The sequence below is a fragment of the Phalacrocorax carbo genome, chromosome 4 (assembly GCF_963921805.1).
Source record: "Phalacrocorax carbo chromosome 4, bPhaCar2.1, whole genome shotgun sequence".
NCBI lineage: Eukaryota > Metazoa > Chordata > Aves > Suliformes > Phalacrocoracidae > Phalacrocorax > Phalacrocorax carbo.
The window spans coordinates 76,742,404-76,764,334 of record NC_087516.1 but is presented as its reverse complement, the minus strand read 5'-3'; the positions used below and the strand labels follow the sequence as shown (position 1 = coordinate 76,764,334).

Here is a 21,931-nt window from a genome sequence, read left to right as displayed (position 1 = left end):
TGGGGATTCAGTGTCTGGCCACCTTTATGCTGGCTGCTTTTCCTGTCAACGTCGCTTGTGGAAATTGTGATTTACTGCTTATTTTATCAATTGTCAGATGAGGTTGAGGGTGATGGCCAACAGTGTTACTGTAGGTGACATGCGAATGCAAGCCATAGTTTAACACCCAGCATGTGACTGATGGGGAATATTTTAGCTCTGCCATCTCCTACTGGTTTTTGTCATTCCTGCAGATTATATCTCAGGCTTTGACCATCTCTGTAGGGATCTAGGGTCTCCTGCTCTGGAAGTGGTGCAGAAGGAAAACTGCTGCAAGGAGGAAATGTGTACTTGCACTTCTCTTTCAGAAGAAATTGAAATGTTAATGGACTGTTTGCAGTGTCAGAGAGGTATATGCGTGCGCACACTCTTCTCATGGTACTCTGGGAGTTAAAAATCACCTCTTTTTTAACACTTGAGAGGTTGTTACACCAGTTTTTGGGCCTTTGCTCTGTGATTCAGTTGTTACCTATTCTTTATGGCCTGCTGAAAATTAATGTTTATCTTTGAAGTGCCTTTTTTCAGATTAAGCAGAGCATTAATTAGTCAGCGTGAGGAACACAGTGCATTATTCTACCGCAGCTTTCCAACATGTCAAAAGCTGATTACCAGATGTAGAGATCATAAACAAACACACATGGCTGCTGCATGTAAATCTTCTGCAGGATAAATTACTGCTGATCTCTTCTGATTAGATCGCTTTGTCTTCCAACTCATTAATACACTTTCAACCATGAAGACTATTTAGGTGCTAATAACTCCAAAAACAATGTACAGGAGAGCATTAGCTTTCCATACTTGTTAAACAGTCCAGTCTGGATTTTTTTGCCTATGGTCTAGGCTACTCTGTTTTTTATCTTGAAAGAGCGGTTGCATGGCCAAAATGGTCCTTCAGAATTGGTATTTGCTTCTGCAAGGTCTATAGCGGGATATACAAGTAGTCTTCCCAGAGCCACACAAAGGTGATGCTACAGAAACAAATCTGAAATTATTAGGCCAAAGCCTCTGCTGGCACAATCCCTGGGGGAGTTATGCCAGCAGAAAAATTGGCCTGAGGACAAGTAAACCTAGTGAAAGCTAGAAATTATTAATTTAGGACCCAGTCCTACCTGTTACCAAAGAGTTAGATCCCACCACAGTAATTTCCATGGCAGTCCCTGGGACCAGTCCGGTGTCCCAGCAGCTGCTACCCATGGGCAGAACAGGGGTGGCGGGAATCCACGCGCAGAGGCCGGCTTCGGGCAGGGGGCTGTCCTGGAGCTGCTGGAGACGAGCACGCCAGGCTTACGCACGCCGGCCCTGCATCCCCACCGCATTCCTTTGTGCCCATTGCAAGTATGTATTAACACGTGTTTGGCTTTGGGTCAGGCTTCTTTTGCTCCTCAGCACGCACCTCGTTACGAGGAGAAGAGACATTAGAGGCAATATCCTGTGCTTAAATAATAAATGGTTGTGGCAGACAGTAACAACCTCAAAGTCACGGTAGATTATTACAGATCTTGTTATTTCCAGTAGGCAGATGATAAATTTTTAAGTAAGAATGTGTACGTGTATAGACGACACACGCGCATGGACATTGCTATACAGGATCTAGCAAACTGGAGTCTGTCCCAGGGAGCTAATAATGGTCGGTGGGGTTTAGGATGTGAATGAGCACTGCTCCCAGGAAGGCAAGGCAAGCCGTCCCCGGTGTCAGCAGCTCACTAGGTGGTGAAAAATGGCATCTGTGGCAGAGCCAAGACCTGTAATCCTACATTCAGTCCCTTCGAAAAGGGATAGTCAAATGGCTGACTCCTGTCTGGAGCGACTTTAGCTTAACCCCTACAAGGTCCCCGGTGTGTAACGTCTCCCACGCTCCAGCGGAAGAGCCTGTATTTCTCACCCCTCTCCCAGCCTCTACGCCAGCACCAGCCGCACGCTGCCTGAGCTGCCGACCACAGCTTCCTGCCCAGCAGCCTTAGCAAAATTATCCAGCAGGGATGAGTAGCCTTGTGCCAGACCTTCACTTTTCTTCCTCTTTTACTGGAGACACTGATATTTTAAAAATAGGTAGAAATGCTTAGTGACTGTTTTATTGCCTGCTCTCTGCTTGTATCGCAGCTCTCAGTGGAAGCCCCTGGCTTTCTGTGTTGGGTATTTAACAAGCTTGGATGTGAAATGCAGATGGTTTACACCTTGGGAACAGATGATTTGGGTGACTCTGAAAGTGAAGGACAGTAGTTTGTATAAGATCTTTATGTTAAATACATACCCCATGGGAGTTTGGGAACCCAGGATACCACTACTTCTGATAGGTGCTTTGCACATTATAAACTAGCTGTAACTAGTTTAGCTATTTAATGTTAATGCTGTGCTTAATGCATAAAGCACCAAAGAAATGTGACACACTGGTATTAATCACAACTCCTTTCCGTTATCAGTGCACATATTTTAGCATTCAAAACTTAATTGATTGAATCCTGCATTAGAAACTGTCCCTAGTTCTAATAACGGGTATTACTGAGTCCAAAGGTTTGCAAAACCAGTAAGTACCATCACCTTAAAGTTGAAGAAGGTCTTGTTTGTTGATTGACCCATGTTCTGCTCATTGATTTATCGCTTCCATTTAGCTTCCAATTATTAAAAGCAGATAAGTGTTTTGGAACTTATTTAAGCATGTGTTTTACTTCATTTGTGTTTACTGACGTCAGGGGAACCCGAAGCAGATGCCTGTGTGCTTTCAGGGATGCTTTCTTGAAACAAGGAGAGAGGAAGAGAGAGAAGTCTCTCCTTCCCTTTCTGGCTCTCCTCTTTTCATGTGTGAGTAACATGTTGTGGGTCTGGTTTTGTTTAAATTCAAGGATGGCAAACAACCACATTCTGTGAAAACTTCCTAGTTCTTCCCATCCTTCTTTATGGTTTGTTTTTTCCTTCTTGTTATTGATATTTGGTAACCTGCAGAGACAAAGTGATGTGGAACTTGGAGGTCTTCACAGAGGAGTTTATTCTAGTACTGTTTGTGTAAAGCCCTGTGGTCCCTCTAAAGCCCCCCTAGTTCCTTTGCTTGGTTTGCTTTTTTAAACACAGCCTTAGCATGGGCTAATGCTTCATTTGCAGGGGGTCTGTCAGGAGAGAGGTAGCAGGGAGATGGATGGGAGAATCTCCCAGCTCAAGACAGTTGATGGAAATGCTTCTTTATACTAAAATAGCGTCCCTGAAGCCTGTCCTAATCTTTTGTAGCTCTCATGAAATAGATGGATACTTGTTGTTAAATTTCAAGTCTGTGAACCCAGTAAACCCGTTGGTGCTTCTGAATCAAGTGTGCTTAACGTGCAGATGAATTTGTATCCTCAGGCTTAAATGGCAGTAGAATTCGTTACCTACTTTAAATTTAAAATAACTCTACAAAGTAAGAGTGTATATACAGGCACTGCTTTTTAAAAGGGAAAGAAATCCGTAGGATTTTTGTTTGGGGATTTACTTCCCCCCCCCGCCCCCTCCAAACAGTGAAGCATTTCCTGACATGTTTGCAACAGCTAGGCAGGATGTTTGTTGAATTCGCATGTATATGCAACTCTGATGTGGCTACCCCTGCTTTGCCAGCTACTCAGTTAGTGTTGTGACAGACCAAACAACTGCTAAATGCCAGTGCTGAAAATAATTTTGCTGGTTTCTTGGGAAAGTGTAAAGCCTAGACTCTTCTGCTGTCTAAATTTAAGAGCCATTTGCATTGCATCTAAAATATTCTGCGCCTTTTAAAAGGTGAGGAGAAGATGATTTTGTAAATAGCCAACAGTGTACATAGTTGTAGCATTAACAGCTGAATGTCACATATTTTTCCCTCCATCAAAGTTTAGGTTATGCAAATAGGGTTATATTGACCCTGATTATGAAGTCCAGTGCTGACCTCAGATTTCAGATCTGCTCTTCTGTGTGTGAAAATGTCAGTGTAAACTCTTGGTGAAGCCATGTAAACTTGATCAGGATCTTCTTCTAATAGAGAAATCTTATTATGAAATACATCTGTTCCCAGTAGTTTTAAGAAATGCCTTGTGGCGATTAAAGCAATTGCTTGCTTAGAAAATAATACCAGGTATGTATCTAGCACATTTTTACTGTTTTTTCCCCTTCTAGATATATGCTGTTTTAAAGAAGAGGATCAGCAGTACATCAATAGTACATAAATTAAGAAGTCCCTCAGTGGCTGACTTAATAATCTAAGGAGCGTGTATTAGCCAAAGGAGAACTGGAAAGTAGCACGTACATTTACTGCGTAGCTGACTTGCTGTAAGGTTGTCAGGCAGTACTTATTTATAAATCTTGCAAACTGCAAAAAAAAAAAAAAATCCAGATAAGATTACTGTGACATGACAAATGCCAGCTATAAATAGATTTTTGACTTCCTGCTCATCTCTTCTTTCTCCTGCCCTTTGTACCCCGCTCCGGTGTAACGGACTGCCAGGGCCGTGCAGCTCCCCCAGGTGAAGGTCAGCTCTTGATATATTTTTGATCATCATGTAAAGTTCTCCTGTTAGTATGTGGTCCCCGTTTTAACCTCTTTGCAGATTCCCCCGATTATCCCAAATCACTTTCATATGGAGCTGGGGTTAAGCTTTATTTCTCTTGGCTTGTCCCTTCTGTAGCAGACACTTCCTCTTCACTCTGAAAGGACAAAGCGATGTTCAGCTGCCTGGGCCTGCGCCCAGCATTTGATTTATACATTATTTAATTTCCTTTAGAAAATTGGAAGCAGAACTTTAGGAGTGGAAGTCAGTCCTTTTCATTTGTTTAAGGATCTTTTAGGGCTAATATAATCATCGATAGTAGATGTCAGCATGATTAGGGTGACTTAAGGTAAAGCAAAGAAAATTGAATACCAGGGGAAATTCTTTTGTAATGGAGAGGGTGCCAAGATTTATAGCCGTGCACAACATCTGTGGGTTATGAATTGTGGCATTAAAAAATGAAAATGGAAAATCATTGGGTTTTTGAGCGACATGTTGAAGACACCTGCCTCCCCTTACCGCACAGCAGGCTGGGGCAAGAAGGGTTTCCACCCTTTGTGTCACATTTGTAATCGTTTCTTGGACTGCAGGGTTCTCTGGAACTTAATTCAACCAACTAACTAATTCTGCAGAAATTCTTCAGTTAGTCCAGAGGTTTTCATTTGGGCTGACTCTGCATTCACTTCTGCAATTAGGTCTGCACATGCCGTGAAGTGACTGCCAAGACAATTTGAAAATTTCTCATGCAGTAGAGTCAGGAAATTAAAAATTAACTCTGGAAAGGACATCATATAATATTTGGCAGTGTGGTTTGAATACTGTGTCCACTGAGGGGTGGAAGGTCCTCCTCTTACCAAAAAAAAAAAAAAAAGGGCATGAACGTCGAAATATTTCTTCCGTGGGATTTTGAATGATCCACAGCTGAGGGAAGTATCGGAAGGGGAGAGAGGCCTGTGGCATACATGTGCTTATGGATACAATATGACTTCCTTGGGGCCTTCAATTTAGCGAAATAGCATTTAATGACATACAGTGAGAGTCCCACATTGTTTCAGGGCTCTGTGGTGCTGCGGCTGCTGTTCCCGACGTGGTTATGTGGGGGGAGAAAAGACCTCAGTGCTGGAGCGTCGCTGTGACGCTGCGCCCATTACCAAGTCTGTCAGAGTTACGGTATTTGATTTGTAAGTCATTAATGTGCTTGATAAGGAGGAGATGCACATTACAGCATGAGCGAGGTTTTCTGCATTACAGCTGTGCTACACAACCTGCACTTTCTGATGCAGCCTGTGAACACACAGGTGAGGCATTTCTTATGTACCTGTTTGGCTAAAACATGCGCCTTCACAAATTCGGGCTGCTGAGGTGAGTAACATTTGTGTGGTGTCACAAAAATGAAAGGAAGCAATGAAATCCAGCTTCCCCGTGACATTTCATGCATTTAAAACTTGCTCATACCACACAAAGCAAACGACTGATATCACAAAGTCTTCCAGATACCATGAAAAGTATTAAATTTGATATCAAGTAGGAAATGTTAAGAACACCTCCTGATCTTTACAGTACTGAGTAATTACAAAGCAGAGAGATAATAGCATTTGTTTTTTGGTTCAGTATGGAGAGCAGTGCTTCTGTGGTAGCATCCTGTATGTGCTGTCTTCGTTCTTTTGATTATCTTTTACTGTGTTCAGAGAGGAGCTAAAACGCTTGCTGTCCCATTCCTAGTGTCTGTGCATCTAACATAGAATAAGTAAATATAATACACTGGAAAGTGGAAAGCTCATGCTTTCTCATGCACATAGGCAATGCCTGAGCCAATCTAATGAACTCATCTCTTCATAAGGGGCTGGGCACAATAGCAGTTGTAGAAATCTATGCTAGGAATACAGTGTCAATGTTGCCCACTAATTAAGGTGTCCTTTATTTTCTACCTTTTCCACTCACGGCCACTTGGCACGTGCTGTTGGATGCTGTCATCCTCAGCATCCTCCTCTACACTTCTGTGCCGTGCAAAGTGGGCTGCTAGGTGGTTTCTGAGCCTGCTGGATGGCCTAGAACGGCACTGGAGGGCGGCTGTGCTTTATTGAGTAATTATATAACTTGGCTGCACAATTCAGCGTAGCAAAATATTTATGGAAATTCATGAGAAGGCATAGGCGTGCTGCAGGCTCTGGCGAGAGGAGTGCATCCACAGCACTGCAGGTAAGCGGAGCAGATGGTCTCTTCCTGTGTATTCACCCAGCTTTCCCCGAAGACGACTGCTAGATATTTTGAAGATCCAGGCTTGTGTATTTCTTGTACAGAGGTTTGCAGTACGGACTAAGACTGCTCTTTGTTCTTACTCTCCAGGCTCTAGATTTGAGGGCTGGCTAGGATCTGTACAACCCACAGTACCGTTTGGGTTTTTTTCTCGTTTTCTCCTTCTTCCTTCCTGCCAAAAGCCCTCCCAGCCCAAGGGTCCTGTCTGTCTTTCCTATTGTTCTCCATAATAGTTGTTCCCTTCATCTTTCTTCCCCCCTTTCTCTTCGTAGCTGCTTGGGCAAAGAGACCTGATACAGTTCCTTTCTCTAGTGGTGGCAACTAGTTGGGGAGCAGAATCTTTTCTCACACAGAGTTTGTGCCCTGGTAGGTAAACCAGCCACATAGCAAGAAGCATTCTCCTACAGGAGACCTTACGGTAACTTCCATTTGTAACCATCCCTCGATCATGGCACCTCGGGAGCACTTCAGTTGCACAGGTCCTGTTGCTGGTTGCACTAATGTTTCTTTATGGGTTTTGAGGGTTTTTTTTAACTGTGGTCCTTAGTTTTGTTACAGTCGACCTTTCCCAGCTTGCTCCTGTGGCATCTTCTGCTGTGCTGCAGCTATAGCAGCTCCTTCGGGTGTCACTGCCTGCTCCCTTGATCTTAGCCTGTGCCATGGTGTTAGATGCTATCCTGGCAAATCTTCCTGGTGCCAGGAAAGTGGGGAGACACCTGGCATTATCTCTGTTACTTTGAAAACAGCAATACCTTATGTGACAGTGTCTGCAGACAGCCTTCCTCAAATGTTAAGCACCTACCTAATGGGTGTGATCACTCTCACCTCCCTCTGTCACTGCTGGGAAAAGGTAGGTGCCTCTCTGCAGGGCGTGGGTGGCCTGAGGGGCCTCCCCGGAGCTTGTGAATTTGTGCCCCTGTGCAGAGGGCCCAGAGCTACTCAGCTTTGATGCAGGCGCCAAAGGCAAGGGCTTGAAGTGGGGAACTACTTGAATCTAGAGCACTGTGGCCAAGAACAGCAAATGTCACAGAGCTCTAGGGGGATCCTCATGGCTGAACACTATTAAGCATAAATTTCATAAATTTCTGGCCTTAAATTGTTTGTGTATCATGCTAGTCTGCAACTTCTTAGAAGTTCAAATGCTGTTAATGTGAAAAAGCAAGCTGCATACAGCCTGGAGGAAAGGGAAGGGAGACTTCTCTGCTTCCTCCTATGCACATTTGCAAAAATGTTGAGGATAAAATTTGAACATAAAACATCTTTATTAAGTGAAGAGAAATGCAAACGACCCATTTTCTAAGCCTTCATTGCGCTGGAAATTTGCATTTCATTGTCTTGCCTAGACAAGGAAGGAGGGGGAGAAAACCCAGGAGACCAAGGAGGTTTTCACAATAACCTGGCACAAACTGAGGAGGAGTTTACAAGTACGAAAGAGAAGAAATGGAGGAATTTGCTAAATTAGGTCTATTATCCATGGAGTAGCAGACCCGGTTATCCAGAATACCGAAGTGACTCTCGGAAATGACATGGATTCAGTTTTCTCAGCTGCAGGAGGGCACTCAAATGAGAAGTTTGCATGTGAACAATGCAAAAGTACATGCCTTGTTAATGTGGTCGCTCATAACTTTTTCTGAAGGTAAGTGACAGCTCTGACCAGCGTCTTACATTTCAGCATTTTACCTTACGCTGCCTCATTCTGTTCTTTGGCTCGTGCCCAAAGTGGTGGAGGCCAACCACACAGCTGGCAGGCTGCTCCACTTGAGAGGGAGCTGGTACGTTGGGGTAGTGCTGTGAACCCCTCACGGTACACGGCTCAGTGATTCACTGGACTGGGTAATTTTAGACCAGTAGCAGTGGGTCACATTTACCTATGGACTATATTCAGTAGACAACAGGGGTGCACCTGAGGTGTATTGTTCAAAGCTTTTATTGAAACTACAAGTGGTTAGGAGATGACAGTAGAAATGTATTAATTGTTTTATGACTGAATAACTCAAAATACTGGGTTTTTTAAACACAAAAATCTTAAAACCAGTGGATCAAGGGGTGTCAAGTCAGGACACCAAAATCCTTATGGGAAACGTGGGGTTTGCCCAGCTGAAACGGCCGCTCACAAGGCCGCCTGCACCAGTGAATGTCTCTCTATATGCGCCAGGCGTATGCTTTTCTTCATTAGATGCATCTTGCCTTGCCTTTTGAATGGGCAGATGAGTGAAAGAAATTGCATGAGTGAAAGCATTTCTTTGTAGGTTCAGTATGTCTCTAAGTTTTGGTGTGCATTTAAACTCCCACGAGTGCTGCAGACTTGTCCTTGCCCTGCCTTCCGAGCCTTCCCGCCTGCATCCGGGGTGAGCCAGTTCAGGGTGCTCAACCGGCAAAAACTGCTCTCTTCTGTGTTGCTGGATTAGGGTTCTGCTGGTTAGCACGTGAACAGGCTCATCAAGGGGCCAGATCAAAAAGAGGTGGTGACCCGTGTGTCACTGGTTTGGACTGACTGTTGGGAAGCACAGGTCACACTGCATGTCTGTCTTACTGCTGTTTTATTGACTTTCTAGTCAATTAAAATATACCCCTTAGATAAATCCTTAACTCAAGGTAATTGTTGGTGCACCACTTTTCTTGTTTCCTATCTTTATGTCATTCATTGGTGGTTTTTTTTGGCTGTAATTACTTCTGTAATTGTTTTTTTGGCTGTAATTACTTCTTTTCTTTTCTTGCATAAGCAAAACGTGCATTAAAACTTACTTCAAGTTTTTTACCAGCTTTTTTCCTTCCTCCTTAAGGAATAATAACCATACATGGAGGCATCTATCTGTGGCTTACAGCATTGCTTTCTAGGTCTGACTGTTGCCCCAGCCCTATTCTGCCTCTCTGGAATACAGTATTGCAGTAGCCCTCCTCCCGGATCTTCTTGGGAAACATGAGCAGCTGGGTGCCGTGGGAAGCTCCAAGATGTAAACTTAGAAACAGTCTGAAATTCCTCTAGCATTCTGCCGAGGAAATAGATATTCCACAGGAGACGTCTTGCACCTTCCAGGAACTGAGAACCCAGTAAATGAGAAAGCAAGAGAGCTTCCATTAAGGATATTATTAATCTTGCAATCTAAAGGCCCTACACAACAAATGTCTTTTTTCACTCCCTGCCTCAACTCCGGAAGTGTATGCATGTGTAAATAGCCATACAGAGACCCAGAAAGTATACGTGTCTCTTATTCTCATAGGTTTTGTATGCTTTCTATCCAAATTGGTAGAAACACTACGTCTCTAGATTCGCTAGACTTTCTGGCCATTATTTTTAACTGAGTTTGTTTGCTTTTACTGTATTGTATTATGATATCTCATATGTAGGTAACTACGAATACAGTTGCTATTAACCTGCTATGCAAGATCCAAATCAGAGGCAATATTTGCCATAGCTCCAAAGACAGGATGAAAGGGAGAGTTTAAATAAACCCATGAAAAAAAATTTTTTTGGTTTCCTTTTTGCTGGGTGGATTCAACAGTTTAGGGCTCTAGCAATCTTTAAATGGTGATATAATGTAATAGAAATGCTGCTGGAGCTGAAAGGAGTTGAAAGACAGTTCTAGACTGGCTGCGCTCTATTGACGAAAAAAAAAAATATTTTTAGGGAAGGGAGGGCACTTCTCCCAATTCCTTTTGCAGAATCGCTTTTATTTGCTTTGTTTGATAGGAGTCTAAGGCCTCTGCTACTCTCCCAGGTTAAACCTGAGAAAGGAATTACTGGTTTGAGGAGCAAAGGCATGAATTATTTTTCAGTGCAAGAAATACAGGGTATGCTGAATGTATTGCCCAGCCTCATATCTGCCTGCCTCAAAATGTGAAAAGAAAGCGAGCAAATGCAACAGCTACTACCTACACTATGAGAGGTTTCATAAGGTACAAGCTGCCAAATCAGTTTGGTAGTTTCTCCTTTTGTTTTGCTTTTCTAGAGAGAAACTAATGACAGCTACAGCTAATGATGTCCTCCGAGTCTTCTAGTTTTAAATTTTTAGTTGCATAATCCAATCTGTCTTGCTGGCGGCATTCAGCAAAACAGCATTGGCTCTGTGTACAGGTCCTCTGTAGTAACAGCGTACTGTGAGCGAGAACACAGTATTCTGTTAATTACTTTTAATTAAAACGAGTGCGTGTGTGCACACACACACACACGTACATATAGAAAGACTCTGTTTTTCTAGTGGCTTGGCTTCCTTTTCCTCATTGAAGGGAAGAAGTTAAAATTTCTCATTAAATGTTTATATAAAAATGAAATAATTCTGAGGTTAACCAGAAATGCAGCTTAATCTTGTATAGAAACATGTGTGTGATTTTTTTTCTTTTTTTTTTTTTTTTAGTTGCACAAATATAGCTGAAACTTGAAGTTGGCAGAGAGTGCTGTTTAAAAATATTTAGTCCCAGCATGTAAAAACTCGTTTTGTTACGGAATTCCTTTGTGAAAGGTGTAGCTATGCCATGTCTCTGCCAAAGTGATGGGAGCCATATCGACAGAGTGCGTTTTGGAAAATAGCTGCATTTTGGGCTTGTAGTTACAAAAGTTAAATCGGAATTTACATGTTTTATATATTGCTTGGAAGGATACCACATCTAGTAATATTTTTTAAGAGAATGGAAAGAAGAAAAAAAGAAAGCTTGCAGATGGAGTCAAGGCTTCGCTCTGTTAGAACATGTCGGGATGAGCAGAGGTATGTGTGATGACACTTAGCATGTACCACTGAAGGCTCTGGTTTATTCTCTTGAGCTGTCATCATGTGCTATAGTTATGATACATATGCTTAATTTTGGCTACATACCTCATCTTTCCCTCCTCTTCTTTGGGCGTGTTTAAGCTTTATAGAATAATATAATAAGAGCTACTGATACATGTGATACCTCCTGCTGCCCGGGCACAACCCGTGCTCAGGTTTTGGTACTGTAAGAGCAATTAAATGCAGCATTTTGTGATCGCTGCTGTCTCGTTAATTGTTGCCGTGATGCTGTTGTCCCACAAGAGCAAGTGGCCACTTGTCTGGCTCAGCCCCTGGCCAACATGCCAGCCTCTCTGGCACCGGGTGACCGCAGCACGTCAATGAGGTGAATCCGAAGCCTGGCCCTCCTGGCTGAGACCGGGAGGAGGGGGCAGAAGGAGGACTTGGTCTCTGCTGCGGCCCCCCCGAGGCAGCTGTGGCCACCATGGAAAGAGCTGAGTGGGAACCATTGTCCTGGTCAGTCCAGATGTATTCAGGTGGCATGACCACTTCATGTCCCTGTGCAGCACCTCGGGGAAGCTGTGGACACCCACACGCACATTCACATGCACATCGATCTGCCAAACGACACAAATAAGCAAACGGTAGATTAAATAGTGAAGATTTGGGCCCGTCTGGTCTGAACTAAAGTCACTTAGAGACATCATTAAAGGAGCTGGTTTTGTACAATTACATTTCCGAAGCAACTTCTCGTAGAAGGACTCAGGAATAGCAGAGGTTGTTTGCTCAGCCTGTCGGATCAGAGACACATATTACCTGTTCTTTTTATTTAAAAGTTGCAAAGGTGCTGCTTCATCACTACAGACCTGTTGACTATCCTGTCAAGTATCCAATGCCCACTCATATTGAATGTCTCTGTAATGAAAAAGGAAGAAGTCTATCTTTTTAAAAAAAATAATAATTATAGGATATCATTGTAGAGGATGGCTGTGATAAGAATAGGAGCTCATCATGTTCCAAGGCAGTGTTCATGAATACAGAACCATATAGATGCACTTTTAACTTGAGGAAAACTAGTACCATTTTAAAACGTAGTTGCTTAGAGATCAAAGAAGCCTCTGTCTCACTGAGGCACTTGTGTGGCCTGTGAGTGCCTTGTGCACGTTAGTTAGGAAAGTTTTATAGAGCGACAATCGTATATTAAGTAAATTCACTCCAAAACTCCAGTGGTAGGTACCCGAAACTGAGGAATGAATGGATACTGTATGAAAAGCATTATGCTAATGTATATTTATAATTTTTGTGTTAGAATAGATTATTTTCCATTTACAAAGTGCCCAAACGTATAATCCATCCCACTTAAATCTACAGATCATAGAACTGAGCAGAACAGAGATACACGTAGAGGGACAATTCTTTGTCTTTCAAAGATTAGATCAAAATTGTATTTGTGAGACCGTAAGGTAGGATTTTTATCTTTAGTAGTGTGTTGTCCAAAAGCGTTATCTAGGGCACGTCTCGCTAGCCCAGCCTCATGCTGCGGTTCCTGAGCTGGTTCAGACAGACCGCAATATGCATCAGAAGCGGTGCGGGGATGCTAAAACGGGGTAAGCGAGCACAAAATTTCATGAGGCGATCCGGCAGCTCTTTGCTACCGGAGGAAGAGGCGCTTGCCGTGCTCTCCACCCCTCCCATGCCAACTGGTGCTTGTCGAATCCCTCTGGCAGCCCATCTCAGTACCCCCACAGCTAGCTAACGCTTTTTTTTTTTTCTTTTTCTGGATTAGTTTTCTGATGGTCTGGTGCATTGAATCAGTTAATGAAAGGGCCAGCTTAGCGCCGGAGCCAGCACAAGAGACGGGTGGGAGCCTGCAGCCGGCAGCGGGTGGTGCCTGCACAAAGGAGAAGGGGGAAAGAGGGGCTGCGGCGTCCCACACTTTGAGCGGGAGCGACCTGCTGCGGGTGGCAAAAACCTAGAGGTATTTACCTCTCTGAGGTGTTCGCCATCTCTGCCCAGCAGTGCCCTGAGCCTTGTACAAATCCCGTGTGGAAAGTTGTGCGCTGCTGGAGTTGCGTTGAGATATTTATGTCGATTTTAGAATGCAGTCGGTAACCTTTCCCTGCTACTCCCTTTTAGCCTCTCTGCCTACGGGGCATCTTCTCTTGGTTTGTTATGTCTTCCCGCTTTGGATGGGTGTCCATGCCCACCTCTGTCCTCAGTCAGGTGACAGCCCTGGGTCCCGAGAGCTTTCCAACTTCCCCCGTTTCGTGGGGATGAGGCTGTTGCTCTCCATAGAGAAGCTTCTGACGGAGGGGTAAGAGGAGGTGCCTGACACGGGTAGGAATTTGCCCGAGTGAGAAACAGATGTCCTGACCCAGGAGTTATTCATGCCTTTTTAAAACGCCATGTATGAACCTTTTATCTCTCCTTAACAGAGCGGGAAAGCAAACTCCCCGAACCTATACACAGCCTTCCTTTGACGCTGCCTAGCAGGCGTGCACCGCACGGGCGCACAGTCTCGCAGGTAGTTTTCATCCAGGAAGCGCCACAATTTGCGCTATTCACAAACCGCAGGGTACTATTCTGTTTCCAGGCTCCTAATCCCTCTTACACACAATCCCTTACAACTTTAACTGGCGGGGTGGAGGAGCAAGTTAAAAAGGAAGGAAAAAGGAAAATGAAACACAATGTACAGCCAGCCTGTGGCTGCCAGTTACTGCGCACACAATCGACACCAGCTGCAGCCCAATTAAACCCGACATTCACAGGTGTTCCCAACAGACTCTGCACTAACAAAACCACTTTCTTGAAAATACCTAAGGCTTTAATACAGAAGCTCATTTCTTTTTTTCCTCTTTTTTTTTTTTAAAAAAAAAAAAAAAGATTCTTTAAAGCTATTTAGAGCACTTTAAATACAAAGAAGCTGAAAAGGACTTTCAGTCTGCTGGAAAGAGTTGGTGCTTAATGCCAGAATGGGGGAGAATCGGCCAAGCTGAATCAGCCAGTGTAACCATTGGTTTCGGGAGAAAGATGGGTTATGCTGAATGCTGTTTATTCAGGGAACAGCAACTGGCACTGGGCATTTTATTGTTGCTGGGAGTGAAATGGGGAGGGAGGGAATGACTAGGTGTAAATCCGTTTCTGTTTGAGACTCGTCATTGTTTGCACCATAGCTGCGAGCTTGTGTGCGGCTTTGCCTATTACTGATCACCGTGCGTGTGTGCGTGGTTCAGATAGCAAATTTAGTTCTCCTTTCCTCCCAGGATAACTTCATACAGTCGCCTTTATGACTTTGAGGCAGCATTCGAAATTAGTTGTTTGTTTTCTGATCTTAAAGCACTCATTCAGATGATAGATCAGCCCTTTAAAAAAATTAAAATCTGTTTTTAATACATGAATTCAAAATTATTCCCATGATAAGTGAGGACTGCAGACAGCAGACTGATGCGTATGCCAGTATTTTACTCTCATTCCATTGAAAATGAGGATCGTGTTTGTTAAACTTTGATTTATAATGATATTAGTAATCAAACTAGGGTATATTCTGGTACTCATAGATTCAGTAGTATCCAGCCACACCTGACTGGTTATTCATCTCTGGAGTAACACCCCACACCTCAGTAGTTATTGCTTAATTACCTGCTGCCTGGTCTGTTGCTGTTTAATCACTGTTGTTTCTGACAGTCGCTTGATGTCTTCATTACTGCTTTAACAGTCAGTGCTGAAAACCACTCTACGTTCAGATGCGGTCAAGAATATCTATTTCGTCCTTCAATACATCGAGCTGCAGTTTTGCCTTTGGGACAGGACTAGGACATTATTCCTATTCCTCACAACACACAGAGATCCAAAAGACTGCAGGTTTTTTTTTTTGGTGGGGTGGTTTATATATATATACACACACACTGAAAAGGTAAAAATGGTGAGGCCTTGGATTTGTATTTGAAAATAATTAATAATTGTCTTAAAACTGGCAGATAGGTAACATTTGTTCACAGCATGCAGGCAGGCAGAGGCTGTTTGTACTGATAAATGCAATGGAGAGAAAAGAAAATCACCCAGGCTTCAAATTCACAAATACACGACCAAATCAGATGATGTCACTCAGGAAAAGGTACCGGAGGCAGTGTGGATAATTTTTCGGAAGAAATCATCTCAGCACTAATGTGATGGCAAATACGGTAGTAGGAAAAGAACTGCAAGCAACCCAGAAACACCGCTGTGCCGTGGTGCGGCTTCCGACGTGCCCTGCACAGCTTCAGCCGCTCAGCAGCAAGAGGATAGAGCAGGACCAGCGCAGACGGCATGGCTGAAGGATGGACAAGTTCTGCAGGAGCAGGGACTGAATCTCTGAGGACTTTTCAGCTTGCAAAGACTTGTCTGAGAGGGGATGAGATAAAAACTCTGTAAAATCATCAATGATATGGAGAAGGTGAATGGGGAATAACAGATGAATCACCATCCTCACAACAGAGGAACTGGGAGGCTCTTGTTGAAATTACCTGGTTTAAGAAAACAAAAGTGCGTTCTCATACAATGCATGATTGAACTGTGACACTCATTATAGGACCATGTTGTAGAGGCCAAAGGGAGAAGGGCTTTAAGAAAGTAATTGGACAAATTCACTGGGGATAGGTCTGTGGCAAGGCTTTAAAACTGACGATCTAGTTGCAGCCTCTGGTTTCGGAATGCCGCTAAGCCTGGGAAGGATCCGTACCTTGCTGTGCATTTCTTCCTTTCTTGTCAATTAGCCCCTTCTGCTACCTTCCCTCTTTGCCTCGCTTGACCCAGTCTATTTTGTTTTTTAATCTAGGCAGAAATGACATGTAAAAAAACCCTTCAGTTGCCTGGTCTAGTAAGAAATGTCCTAACGTGACTGTGACGAGAAATATCTATGAAAAACCAGACGCAGCAGATTTCACCAGATGAATTCATTCTCATTTCACTGCGGCTATATTACTGCTTGTGTTTGCTTTCCATGAAAGATTTAGCTTTAGTAGCTAGTGAGAATGCGTGTGAGGGCTTTTTTTTTTTTTTTTTTTTTCAAAGTTTGCATACTTGAATGAAGAAAAATAATCAAACTTGCTTTGTCGAATCTCTTACCTCAGAAACCTGACACTCTGGGTTAGCCAAGGAATGGAAACAACGCCATGTGACTTCTGCGACCAGACGCGAGGGCCCAAATTTTAAACACTGTGCCATAATGCCTGCTGTTCATTACTCAATAATATATAAAAGATTTAGTCCACAAAAATTCTGAGTGCAGCCAGGAAAAGAGAGAATGATAATTCATGCCTTAAAATTTTTTTATTCTTCCCTTAAAAGCAGCTGAAATACTCCTGGGAAAGGAACTAAAAAGGTCGTTTTTCTGGTGCTTCCTCATGTCTGTTACTTTTTGGTTATCACAGAACTTACGGTTCAGTCTTTAAGAATTAAAAAAAAAATCCTTTGGAGGTTAATTATTGTCACTGTTACCGATACTCTTGGCAGAGCGTAGAGAAAATGTAAAAGCATCATCAGAAGTATCAGTTAATGGGCAAATTCCTCCTCAGTGTATCAGCATACAAATGAAACAGGAAGAAATAAGAATGGCAGTGGTGTTCCTTCTTTTCTGGATCTGCCAACTTGACAGTCTTGCCTTCAGTAAAACATACCAGCTCCTAAGAAGTGAACGTCTTGTCCGGTGGTGATACCCTGGTCTCTAATTTTGATGCTGTAGATCAGCGATGCTCTCTGTGAGCAGAACAGGACGGTCAAAACCTGCTGACTGCGGTTTGGTTTTTTTTAATAATGCCTGTGAAGACCCCCAGAAGGTCTCTTCTGCTTCATTTTCTGGAAAACCTGCCCTTAGTGCAGGGGCACTAAATATCATGGGGAAATGGAGCCCTCCGTCAAAGACGAACACAGGTTTAGAGGCCGGGATGCCTGGGACCTGTTTCTCCATCAACAGTCACCTTTCTCCCTTTTGAAAGATTTCTGGGTTTGGTGTTAGGCAGGGATGGGGGGTGGAGTCTGATCTCATTTGTGGTTTTTATCTTTTTCTTTAAGTAGCTTTATATTTGTGTTAGAGACAGGGAAGTAGTGACACTGTCTACTTAGAGAAAAACCTGAATGGAAAGACCAAGATCCCTATGTTACTTTCTAGATGAGGTATCACTTATGTCCGCAAGAAGTTGGTGCACTAAATCTCAGCTGTGCTTCCACGTTTAACTGTCTGAAGTCCTGAAAAGCATTAAAATGCATAACAGCAGTGTTTAGCTTCACTGCTCATTAGAGCAGCACAGAACTAATAGTAATATTGTTGTAACTTGACAAAGCCATCTAAATCCATGCATGTTTTCTTGTGAAAGCTTCCTAAACATGCTGCTAAATCCTCTAAAAAGCTACTAAATGGCTTTGGCAACCATTAGCACAGCATAAGCGGGGGAACTCTTTTCAGTAAGTGAACAAACAGAGAAAATATGCTGAATAGCTGGACAAATGTGTTTCAGCTGGCTCTTTCATTTACAGATATAAGGGAGCAGTCAATATCAATCACTGTTTTCCCTGTTGCACTGGAAATCACAATATCTCTTTTCATTCCACAAGCTCTTTTCACCACAGTAATGTGTCTTTAGAGTGACACTGGCATCAGTCTGTTTCCGCTGTCTGAAGTCCAGAGAGCTTAAAAACACATTGCAGGGTATGAGACCTTAACCCTCCTCCCCTTCCACACACCCCTCTCCTCCTAGCCTTCCTTTCTGAATTAATTGTTTTTACTTCTTTCCCAGCGTAAAGCTGAGAAAGAAAAGTGCCCGCAGAGCCTGGGAATATCTGCTCTTGCGCTTTGGGTACAGAAAAATGTATTGCTGCTTGTTGGGGTTTTAGTTTATCAGGTGTTGCGCAGGGTTTAGCACAAGGTAATATGATTATCAAGTTAATTTGCAACGTACTGTAGTATGACGTGTAATGTTACTGTGGTTTGAATTTTGAGCTATATCCTGTTTCTTGGATGTCCTAATCGCCCACAATCTCATTTATTAAAAAAAAAAAAAGAAAAACAGGGTTGGAGAAACTCTGTCCTTGTGAGTATCTGGCGTTTGGAGTATGTGTTCTTGTGTTTGCTTTCTTCCTTTCAAGTAATACATGTTGTAATAATAATGCTATGTGGTTTTTTTTTTATTGTTTCTCTGCAGATAACAGCAGTCTGTAGAGAAGCAGCCCTTCTGGCTCTTCAGGAAGACATAGATGCCAAATCTATCATGCAACGGCACTTTCGGTACGCGCTGACTGTCGTGACCCCAAGGATTCCCGATTCGTTAATCCAGTTTTATGCAGATTATCAGCAGCAAAGTGGACTGCACGCGCTTTGAGAGGCAAATTAATACATACCCTTATTCACGGTGTGAATGGCAAATTTCCCTTGTAAAGCCGTCAAAAGCTAAAGAATTTTGCATTGTGAGTGAGTGGAGCATCCGAAGTTAACTGAAGTGCAGAATCGTCCTAATAAATGCCCATGTGGGTAACAACTATCGTCCAAAATTTTCTGTTTTGAATTTCAGTGGTATAATCTGCATTTTAGAGGCAGTAAGATTGCTGGTTTAAGTCAGGTTATCTGAGTGCACATCCGTGTAGCAAATCCTAATTATCAAATTTTGAATTTTTGGTGGATTCTTGGCCCTAAAGAGAGTAGCAATAAGTGCCATTATTGTGTTTATTTGTTCCTGCCTCAACCATGGTTTAATCCCAGGGACCATCCCAGTGAGGCGTAGACCTTGGGGAGTGGCCTCACTACAAGAATGCTGAAAATTATTCTGAATCTTTTGATTTATGATCTCCAGAAAAGCTGCCAAACAGGCTTGCCGAACATAGAGCTTCCCGAGATAAAGCTAAGGTGTCCTGACTGATTACAGCGAAACATTTATCTTTGGTCTTAAACAGCTCCTTTCTACACATACGGGGAAGTAGGCACCTTAAAAATTGTACATCCCATAGCTGCCTGTGCATTTCGGAAACGTGGACTGCATCCAACTCTTGGCTAACCTGAAACCACTGCTAGGCATCAGTGAGGGGTTTTTTTGTTGTTTGTTTGTTTGTTTCCATCAAAACAGGAACGTTCATTGGTAATTTAAAGCCGGCCACTTAAGGTCCTAATGAATCCTAATTAATGAATAAGAAAACCTCCTTGCAAATACTGTTATAAATGACCACAAAATAGTTCTGGGACTGATAAAATCTTTTCAATTTATTTCTTTGTTATATCGTCTGTTGAAATGATGACAGGTCCTTACGGATCTCTGCTCTTGCACTCAGTATGAAATCCAGTCAAGCAAACTCATTTACAGCATTTTTCCCCACAACAGAAAGACTGAGCTTTTCTATTCCAGACATAAAAGGTAGAGGGAAAGGTAAAGGAAAAGCAATACAATTTCTAACAAAAAATTTTTAAAAAGGTGATAGAATTCTGAATTTCACTAGGTAATTCTGTGTTTTCCTAGTGTTTTAGAGGTAAGTAGAAAAATTTAGAGGTTAAAACTTTTAGCCAAATCCTGCTTTTACTTGTTAGGGTAAACAAGAAACATTGTTTCAGGCTTTATCACATGTGAGGTTATTTTGGAGGTTTGTTTATTTGTGTATCTGAAAGCTTTTCTTTCTTGCAGTCATTTTATATGTATTTGTATTTAGAAATTTATAACTTTTTATGAGAAATTTGGTTATATCTGTTTAAGAGATATCTCTACCATATTTGTTTATATTATCAATATGAAATTTAAAAAGTAATCTCTTGGCCTTGGTTATGGTTTTTCTCTTTTGACTTAGTTTCAGTCTGTACACAATTTGTAGCTTTTAAACAGAAATCTATTATTTTTAAATCACAGCTTTTCTATTACTTTCATTCTAACCTCCTGTTGCTATAATTAACATTTAATTGCACCCTCACCGAAAAGGCTCAGAGGATGAGGAAAAGCAGGTCATTTACTTTGTTCATCTGATGTATGTGCAGTTTTTTTCTTTTTTTCATTGTTTGTCTCTTTAATAGCACAATGGACAGAGGGAATTAAGAAAATTATAAACTGGAAGAGTTGCCTTGGGGATCAGGAGTGCATTTGAAACTACTTAATCCTCCTTTTCTAAACTCTATATACTCCACCTTGAAGCTCAGGATGCGAACCATTTATCGTAACCGTTATATTTTTGATGTTTCAAAAAATCAAATGCCGTACCGTTATCCCCTGGCATTTCCTCCAGCATGTGTTCCTGAAGGGAGGAAAGAGAGACCGTAGTTTTTACTGCCAATAACAAATTCTGTTTGTAATTTTGTATCCTGAAAATAACGCTACGTGGTGCTCCAGATGCGTTGCAAAAGTAGATCGCCATTCCTTGGGAAGTGCTCAGATCCCTTGGGAACTTGCACCTAGGCGTGAATCTGAACTGAGAAACATGAGAGAGGCAGGTAGGAGCTGGCTGCCCTTTCCGTATGTGGGCTCCTGTTCCCACCAGAAGGAATTTTGCACATTGAATTTTAGGACATTAGGAGAGAATGCTGGCCCACGACTGCTGTTTGTGCCTTGGGAAAAAACCCATCCCTGCAAACAACTATCCTCTCCTCCGCACGGTACCGAATCTCTCGATACATACCTACATGCCTGAAGTGACTTCAAATGTGGGAAGCTCCCCTTTTTATCATTGGGTTTGTGGAACTTGATTTTTTTAAAAAGTAAGATACTCTTAAAAAAAAATTAAGAGCTGGCAAATTTGTGAAGTCCCTAGAAGGTTTATGTTGCTCCCAAATACTCTGGAAAACTTGGCTAGTGTGTTGCCACTCAAAATCTTACTCCATCCCAAGCCCCAGATAAATTGAGATTGAAAGAAAGGTATGATGATTCCCCGTCTGGTTCCTAATGACAGATTGCTGTTATCATGGCCTAGCAACTTGAAACCTTCTTATCAGAATTCTGGAAAACAACCAACTCTTCAATTTTGGTCAAAGCACATCCGCAACGTAGCCCTCTCATAATCCGGTCTGGTGAGAGCTTTTGCACCCTCAGCCTCTCGTTGGAACTTACTGATGAGGGCACTGTAGGACAGAGCACTTCAAAAGCATCTTCTCTTAGCCTGTCACTTAAATGAGCGTTTTTTAACTCAGAGCTGAACTTTTCACAGCGTGTTTTACTGAACACATTGTGCCTTGGCACAGAATCAAATTGCTTGCAGTGTGAGGCCATGTAAGCCTGAACACCTCCACTCCTCGGAGTAAATGAAAGATAGGGGCTTTCTTTCTTCTGCTGGGTTAATCACACTTCTTATTGTTTGGATGTTTCCATGAGATTTAATTTTAATAAAACGATAGAGGCTTGCTGAACAGAAAAGAACACCTCTGAGAAGAACATCTCTCTCCCATCCTCTCTTTAACTGCTGAAGTGGTTCCTGGACTTACTTCTTTACGTTCTTTAAAAATACAGTCTT

At 42.5% G+C, this 21,931-nt stretch overlaps 1 protein-coding gene across 1 annotated transcript in view; it reads left to right on the top strand.

The window, feature by feature from the left end:
* Window positions 1–20,701, top strand: part of AFG2A (AFG2 AAA ATPase homolog A) — a 207,084-nt gene extending 186,383 nt beyond the window's left edge. The window contains 1 exon segment of the mRNA XM_064450498.1: window positions 18,661–20,701. Coding sequence (XP_064306568.1) covers window positions 18,661–18,837 — 177 coding nt within the window. The 3' untranslated portion in view covers window positions 18,838–20,701.
* The last annotated feature ends 1,230 nt before the right edge of the window (window positions 20,702–21,931 follow it).